General features: G+C 42.8%; 1 protein-coding gene across 2 annotated transcripts in view; it reads left to right on the forward strand.

Annotated features, from left to right (window-relative positions):
* The window catches only part of alpk3 (alpha kinase 3), a 40,159-nt gene extending 31,502 nt beyond the window's left edge, over nucleotides 1–8,657 (forward strand). For both annotated transcript variants that reach the window (XM_008120697.3, XM_062963497.1), the window contains 8 exons: nucleotides 11–158; nucleotides 2,415–2,542; nucleotides 3,767–3,802; nucleotides 4,066–4,340; nucleotides 6,595–6,683; nucleotides 7,091–7,311; nucleotides 7,451–7,499; nucleotides 8,081–8,657. In XM_008120697.3, the coding sequence (XP_008118904.2) occupies nucleotides 11–158; nucleotides 2,415–2,542; nucleotides 3,767–3,802; nucleotides 4,066–4,340; nucleotides 6,595–6,683; nucleotides 7,091–7,311; nucleotides 7,451–7,499; nucleotides 8,081–8,462 (1,328 nt within the window). In that variant the 3' untranslated portion in view covers nucleotides 8,463–8,657. The remainder of the gene's footprint in view (nucleotides 1–10; nucleotides 159–2,414; nucleotides 2,543–3,766; nucleotides 3,803–4,065; nucleotides 4,341–6,594; nucleotides 6,684–7,090; nucleotides 7,312–7,450; nucleotides 7,500–8,080) is intronic.
* The last annotated feature ends 202 nt before the right edge of the window (nucleotides 8,658–8,859 follow it).

Raw genomic sequence — 8,859 nt, forward strand, 5'->3', positions numbered from 1 at the left:
CTTTCTGCAGCCCCACAAGTGATCCGCAAGATCCGAGCGGAGCAGTTCTCAGATGCTTCTGGGAACCTGAAGCTTTGGTGCCAGTTCTTCAATATTTTGAGCGATTCAAAGCTGACATGGTTTAGGGATGATATCCCAGTGGCAGAAGTCAAAAGGAGGTTAGTTGTGGACAAGCTCCTCTTCTGACCCATGCTTTGGGGATCAATTGTTTGAAAATCACACTGAAAAGTTTGTTTGTTGGGTGGTTGGTGGTTTTTGGGCTTGACGGTGAGCTTCAGGGATTGTAAGACAATGACCCGTGGGCCACTTACCCCTGATTTGCAGGCACCTTTCTTCTCCTTACTCAAAATCTGACATTCTGAATCCTTCCGGTACTTGGATGCCATTGGCCTTGATTGTAGGACTCCCATTTGTAAAGTGTCCTTGACTCTTAGCAGATGCAAAGCAAAGATTAAAGGCTGGCAAGGTTGCAGAGCAAATGAAAGCAATATGGAAATACATCTGAGAAAAAGGTTAATCTGAGATGAGGATATCATCTGAGTCTCTTTGCCACCGTAAAGTAAATCTTTTCTCTTTCTCCATGACTGTTGAAAGGTTTGCAGGAATTATTATCTCTTGCCATTAAAAACACACAAAACATTTCCACTGAAGCTTCCAAAAAACATAGCTTGCTATCAGTCGAAATTGTTGGAAATTTTAGCTCTTGAGATGTTATGGATTGCAACTCTCTTGGGGGCATCTACATTGTGGATTTAATGCAGTTCAACACTACTTTAACTATCATGGCTCAATGTTATGGAAACCTGGGAACTGTAGTTTTACATGTTCTTTAGCCTTCTCTACCAAAGTGCAACTCCCAGGATGATATAATAATAATAATGATAATAATAATAATAATAGAAAAGAAAAGAAAAAAGTTTGGATTATTGATGTCGCCATTCCAGGTGACAGTCAGATTGAGGAAAAACTCAGCCGCTATCAGGACCTCAAGATCGAACTTCAAAGACTCTGGCAGAAACCAGTACAGGTGGTCCCGGTGGTGATCGGCACACTGGGTGCTGTACCAAAAGATCTCAGCCGGCATTTGGAAACAATAGATATTGACAAAATTATGATCTGCCAACTGCAAAAGGCCACCCGACTGGGATCTGCGCGCATTGTCTGAAAATACATCACAGAGTACTAAACGCTTGGGAAGTGTTCGACTTGTGATTTTGTGATACGAAATCCAGCATATCTATCTTGTTTGCTGTCAGACTATAATAATATTAATATTAATATTAATAATAATATTAACAACAATTCTATTTTTGTATCCCGCCTCCATCTCCCAAAGGGAACTTGGAGTGGCTTACATTGGGACGAGCCCAGTCAACATCAGGAGTCCATAGAATTGAGCCATGGCATTTAAAGTGGTGTCAAACTGCATTCATTCTATAGTGTAGATGCACCATTAGTGGACTAGGAGCATGATGCTAATGAAGATGGATAGGCATTAGACACATAGACACAAATGTAGTATATACTCTCCAATATCTGACACAGTTGGAATATGCCTTTTTTTGAATGTCAGCTCCCAGATTGCCCAGCCAGCCCTGGCTTTGTGAATTATTCCTAGCCATGAAAGAAACTTGTCATAGTCTAAGCTCACAGAGCCAGGCTGTTATCAAGAGAACAGATCCAGCCTGTAACCACTTATCAAGAGGAAACAGAAACATAGAAACTGCATCAAAGGGCTGTTTTGTCAGGGGGACCAACGAGATGTGCGAAATTGAGAGAATTGGCTATCAGCTGTTTTTGTGAAAGAACACGGAGATGTAACTTAACTGGCTCATTAACATAAAGCCTTCAGCAAGTGAGTGGGCCGTTGGCTATGCAATTATCCATATAAATGTACTTAACTTTCAGAGAAGACGTAATAGACTGGAGAAAAAACTCTTTAGGGGCAAACAAGAATCAGAAGTGGTTGATGGGTTTCATTTTTAGAGTCTTCCCTTTTTCACATAATCTTGTCAACTTTGGAATTCTAAGTGTAGCCCAAGAAATAACTTTTCCAAATTCTGAATCAGTATAGTAAAGGTAAAGGTTTTCCCCTGACATGGTCCAGTCGTGTCCAACTCTGGGGGTGGGTGCTCATCTCCATTTCTAAGCCAAAGAGCCGGCGTTGTCCGTAGACACCTCCAAGATCATGTGGCTGATATGACTGCATGGAGCGCTGTTACCTTCCCGCTGGAGCGGTACCTATTCATCTACTCTCATTTGCATGTTTTCGGATTGCTAGGTTGGCAGAAGCTGGGGCTAACAGCGGACGCTCATTCCGCTCCCCGGATTCGAACCACCAAGAACATGGGACTAGAGAGGGTTTTGGTGTGATCCTTCAGGTCTCTTCTTACATTAATGTGACTCTCTTCCAGTTCAGGGGATGAAGGTCAGGCAGCTTTGGCCATCGTACAAGTCTCCCAGAAGGACTGTGGCGTCTATCAGTGTGCCATTCAGAATGAATATGGCACGGACTCCACCGACATGTTGCTGAGTGCTGAAGGTGAGACTCAAGTCCTCTGTAGATATACTCTCGTCCAGTGATGCTTATGCAGCAGAGCTGGCAATGGTCTTGATCCAACATCCATCCCATCAGTGTAGCATGAATACCCGCATGTAGATTTATGCAAATCCCACTATTTGTTTGCCTGCACTCTATACTCTGCACCAAGAAATAAATTCTTAGGGCCTATTCTATGGTACCAACAATCGAACACGGTTGCAGAAAAGATCTTCTACCTTTTATCTGATACCAACTCCACAATCACATACCTTGGCAGCAAATAAAATCAGAGCAAGACTGATTGCGGACATTGCAGTCGACTGCACCGGGGATGCTTTTATCTAGTTTTTAACATGACTGATATTTTATACTGGCTTTTTACCGGTTATATTTTGCAAGCTCTGTTTTATACTCAATGCATCCTGCTTTTAACTGTGGAATTTTACAGTGTTTCTATAGATGCTTGGTTGAGATTGTTACTTATGTTTTTAAAATGACTGATCTTATATATTGGCATTTTACCGGTAATTGTGCAGTTCTGCACCTCATCTATATATATAAAAGGGTAATGAAATTTCGGCCTAGGACAAAACAACAAAACTACACATCCCAGAAACACTAAACTTGGCAGCACAACCCCTCATCCATGCCTCTACGTTCATACAACAAAAAGAAAAGAAAAATAAAGTCCTAATTAGAGGGAGAGGAATAATTGTTTTTATCCAATTGCTGCCAGTTAGAAGGCTAAGCTCCGTCAGGGGAAAACCTTTACCCTTTACCTTAACTACCACCAATACCTCAAAACTTTATTTCCCATACCACCATACTTCGCCACAGCAATGCGTGGCCAGGCATAGCTAGTAATGTATATTTTGCATGCTCTGTTTTATCCTGCTTGCATCCTACTTTTCACTGTTGGATTTTACAATGTTTTGTATAGATGTTTGTTTGATGTTGTTTCTGTAAATGCATATGACCATTGGTCGGAGCATTAATAAATTGATTGATTAATGAGGAAGTATCAACAAGGATAAGTAATTTTCAAGGACTTATGCTACAGCGAATCTGATATCATCCATTTGTGTCTGATCTATTTCCAATCAGGGCTGTTTGATGTGAAGCATGGAATGGCTGTATAGACAGGGCAGCATGCATTTATGACTCTTCCATTTCTGAAGTAAGTGGAAACTCATAACTCATACATGCATCTCTTTTTATTTTTAGTGCTGTCAGGATTTGTCTTCAAAGAAGAAATAGAAGGTAAAGTGTACCGAGGTGATGATGTGGTGAGTCTGTGCCCCCCAGGTAAAACAGTCCCATTGCACACCTGAATCTCACATGCTCCCTCAATACTGTTGATATCCCAGGCCAAAGATCATTGATTTTGGGACTCAAAAATATCAGATGGGCCGGAAACTGAGAAGCATCCAGTAGCCCATTTCCCTTCCTTTTTGCTTCTATCCTTGCATGTCCTCCACTTCTTGATCGGTCTTATCCTCATGCCTTTCCTTTCTTTCTTTTAGCCGGTGAAGAAATCGAGATGACGCCCATGGTGTTTGCTAAAGGTTTAGCTGATTCTGGTTTCTGGGGGGATAAGCTTTTTGGCCGGATCATGATGGAGGACCTGGAGGCGGGCCAAGGCTTCCTGCGCAAGGCGTGCCGGGCCCGGGCCATTTACGGCCTTGAGCCAGTCTTTGAGTCTGGCCACACAGGCATCATCAAAATCCGTAACCTCATCGCTTTTGGCGGACGCAGCGAGAGCACCTTGGTGGAGAGGAACTACGATGTCACCATCCAGGTGGGTCAAAGGAGATTGGCACCGGACCGTGGATGTATTGAGCAGGGGAAGCACACTTTTAGTAAACAAAAGACCCTAGATTTAATTCCTGATATCTCTATTAATTTATTTGGGCTGGCATCTTTTAGGCTTACAGTATTATAACTAATATCTGCATTTATGTTTATGGCACCATTGCAGTGACACTAAATGCCCCCGAACGTACAGTAGAGTCTCACTTATCCAACATAAACGGACCGGTAGAATGTTGGATAAGCGAATATATTGGATAATAAGGAGGCATTAAGGAAAAGCCTATTAAACATCAAATTAGGTTATAATTTTACAAATTAAGCACCAAAACATCAGGTAATACAACAAATTTGGCAGAAAAAGTAGTTCAATATGGAGTAATACTATGTAGTAATTACTGTATTTACAAATTTAACACCAAAATATCACGATGTATTGAAAACATTGACTACAAAAATGCGTTGGATAATCCAGAATGTTGGATAAGCGAGTGTTGGATAAGTGAGACTCTACTGTACCTTAAAATCCTCATACCACCTAGCTTCCTCCCACCAGCAAGCCGCAAGGAGTTGTGAGTTCAGCGCTCCACTCAATAGCATCACAGAAATCTGTCTCTCCAAACAGTTGCCTGGACTTTGAGGTCAACTTGGAAGATGCAGCACAGTCATGACACCATAGCTATGTATCCAATGTAGCAGCTCAGCCTTAAATATTTGTATCATACCTTGTACCTAAAGTTCTGAATTTCACATGCCCCCTCAGTACTGTTGATATCAGTATAACAATAATGTGAAAAGACTAAAAATATATGCAGTCAGTCATTTAAAATAATATTGACTATAGTATATGTGTCACCCCATTTAAGTTTTCGAAGTCCTTCCACTTTATCTTTTTGCTACCTTATTTTTCTCTTTCTGACACCCCCTTTCTCTATTATTATTATTATTGACACAACAACATAGTATGACACAACAAAGGAGATATATATGCTGGATTTCGTATCACAAAATCACAAGTCGAACACTTCCCAAGTGTCTAGGACTGTGTGATGTATTTTCGGATGATGCATGCAGATCCCAGTTGGGTGGCCTTTTGCAGTTGGCAGATTGTAATTTTGTCAATGTCTGTTATTTCCAAATGCCGGCTGAGATCTTTTGGCATGGCACCCAGTGTGCCCATCACCACCGGGACCACCTGCACTGGTTTCTGCCAGAGTCTTTGAAGTCCAGTCTTGAGGTCTTGATAGTGGCTGAGTTTTTCCTGTTGTTTTTCATCAATTTGACTGTCACTCGGTATTATTATTATTATTATTATTATTATTATTATTATTACCCCACTTTATCTCTCCAAAAGGAGACCTAAGTGGCATAACATAAAAGCATTAACACACCTTTCTCTCTTCCTTTGCATCTATGCCTATATGTTAATACTTGTCAAATATCTTCACTGATTCTCTGCTAGAAATTTAGGCCAAACATTCAGCTCACCTCAACCCCTCCTCGGTTGCTGAGCACTGGAGTGGACTGCATTTGTCTGTGGTTGCCTGATTCATGTGCTCATATTTTCTGCATGACATCTCCAGCTTACTTTCTGCCTGTCCTTGGAAGGGACCATTAGAACCATGTTGTCATGCCCAGAGCAGATTTTCCACTCTGAGAAAAGAAATATATTAATATAGCCAACATTTATTAATATATCCTGTGGTGCCATGGGAGGAGGGAGTTCAGTGAGTTCGAAACAATTTTTTGAATCTTTTTGTAAAATCAACGTTATACCATCATTTTCTGACGTATACACCTCTCTGTTGAGGAATAGGATCTTTGTCTCCGACTGTTTTTCTGACTCTCTGTATCTCTTGACTTGGGAATTATTATCATCTAAAGCAAGGAGAAAAATTATTTACTCCAGAACCACCAAGGTGTCCTAGCCAGCAGCTAGATTCCAGGAAGTTACAGCCCAAAACATACTTTTCCAACCTGTAATTATTTGTTACAAGACACATAGTCATCCTACTCATTTTTCTCACCCCAACAACTGTTTGACATAGGTCAGTCTAAAAGAGAGTGACTTACTTCAGGTCCACCCACTGAGCTTCATGGCCAAATGGGGATTTGAACCCTCTCCAAAATTGGTTGTTTTAATCACTACATCGTTCTGCACAGTGCCATACTCAAGTGCTTCTCTTCTCCACCTGCTAGACTCTGAAAAGTCAAGAAGAGTTTTGTTTCTTTATGCCCTGCAGGAGTGCAAGATTCAGAATTCGAGTCGGGAGTACTGCAAGATCTTTGCTGCAGAAGCCCGAGCTGTCCCCGACTTTGGGCTGGTGCCTGAGTAAGTTCTACCTGTTTACTCCAAGGGCATCCAAAATGTAGTGATATCACATGGCTAGCGTTTGTAACTGTGCTTAAGTGAACATCCAGAGTATTGCATTCTTCCCACAATGTTTTTAGGTTGCTTCCAAATGCCTAAAAACATCTTTATAGGGGAATTATTGCCATGTCTGTATCTCTCATGGACCATTTTATCTCCAAGAGGGTTGTTTTTTAACAAAGGTAAATGATCACAAGACACGTCCTGTTTTAGAAAAAAGCTGGTGGGAGCTGTAGTCCAACCCCCCCCCCCCCCCCCAGTAAGCTGTGTCTTGGACTCTTAGGTTGGAAAAATGTTCTCTGCTTGAAATAGTCCTTCAAATGTTGAGCTACCATTCACTGACATAAACATTTTATATTTGTACACAGAATCATCCCTCTTTACTTGATTTACCGCCCGGCCAACAATATCCCTTATGCAACCATGGAGGAGGATCTGCCCGGCCAGTTTGAGCGTTACTGCCGACGGGAGCGGAATGGGGGCAGCCTGGCCCCAGCCGACCCCTCCGAAGTGGGGCAGAAGTGCTGCGCTTTCCAACACTGGCTCTACCAGTGGACAAACGGCAACATCTTGGTGACCGATTTGGAAGGTGAGAGTCCCCAAAGGCAGCGCCCTTTCAGTTATAATTCTGCCTCCTTTTTCATCCACCCCCTCGAAAGGATAAAAAATGTGACGATTATGCAATGTAATACAGTAGCTCGTTTTCTAATCTTTTTCTTTCCTGGTAGGTGTTGGATGGAAGGTCACCAACGTGAAGATTGCTACCAAAACAAAGGGGTAAGTGACCCATTGGCCGTAAGTAATGTTTTAGGGGATTCTTATAACAGCAGAGTCTCACTTATCCAAGCTTTGCTTATCCAAGCCATTTTTGTCGTCAATGTTTTCAATATATATTTTGGTGCTAAATTCGTAAATACAGTAATTACAACATAACATTACTGCATACTGAACTACTTTTTCTGTCAAATTTGTTGTATAACATGTTTTGGTGCTTAACTTGTAAAATCATAACCTAATTTGATGTTTAATGGGCTTTTCCTTAATCCCTCCTCATAATCCAAGATATTCACTTTTCCAAGCATCTGCCAGCCCGTTTAGCTTGGATAAGTGAGACTCTACTGTATATGTTAGTGTCAAATGTGAGCATAGGTCCTCTTTAGGCTTCATTCTCCACAAGGACCAAAGGCTTCCTATCCTACTCCTAAGGCCTTTTCGTAGCTGGTGGAGAATGAAAGATGTTGGAGAAGTATATATGCTGCTATATAGATGCAAACGGTTGACATGATATATGCACATCATAGGCAGACACTTCTCAGAAGATAGCTTGTCCTGATGCCTAACCATTTCCCTGTTTTCAGATACCAAGGCCTGAAGGAGAGCTGTAGTCCCAACCTGCTTGACCATTTTGTTGCTTCTCATCAGTGCAACCGCTATTGCGAGCTCCTGTCCCTCAAGCGCCTTGAAGTACCTCAGCCACCGCCTAAAGGGAAGGGCTCTCGGAGCCCCAACATGGCCAGGAAGGCCTCCTCCGCCCAGTCCAGCCCGCAGCTCCCAAAGAAGGGCCAGTCCAGCCCACAGTTCCCAAAGAAGAGCCTGGCCAGCCCCCAGGCTTCCAGGAAAGGCTCTGTGAGCCCCAGGAGTGCCCGTAAAAGCTCTGACAATGCAGCATCGGAGCCACAGTCAGCAGTGAGGCCACTCAGAGGAGGAGAGGACAGTGCCAAGGGCAGCCAGCTGCAATAATAGCCATGGGGAGTCTTCATGTAGACCATGTGTATTGCGTGGGGAGGGGATTTTGCTGCCCTGCTCATGTCCCCTCTCCGGGGTCCTCCTTCCAATGTGTGAGGTCTGTTGTGTGGTGTTTGAGGGAGGGAAGGGCTGTGCTGACCCTGCCGGCACACTGCTCTCTGGGGAACTTGGGAATAGGATACTGGGAGGTGGGAGGAAAAGAAAAGACTGTGAGAAGGCAGCCATATTTGTCTCTTGTCTGATCCATGCTGCCTTGGAGCGGGTGTTCGCATGCCAGCAATACTAGCATATGCGGCAGTCTTCCTGTGCGCCCATGTGGCTTTACTGCACCTGCTTTGTGTGCAGTAGATGTTTGTATTTTGAAGCCCTGTTGCTTCTCATTGGAATAATG

The sequence above is a fragment of the Anolis carolinensis genome, unplaced genomic scaffold (genome assembly GCF_035594765.1).
Source record: "Anolis carolinensis isolate JA03-04 unplaced genomic scaffold, rAnoCar3.1.pri scaffold_11, whole genome shotgun sequence".
NCBI classification, from domain to species: Eukaryota; Metazoa; Chordata; class Lepidosauria; order Squamata; family Dactyloidae; genus Anolis; species Anolis carolinensis.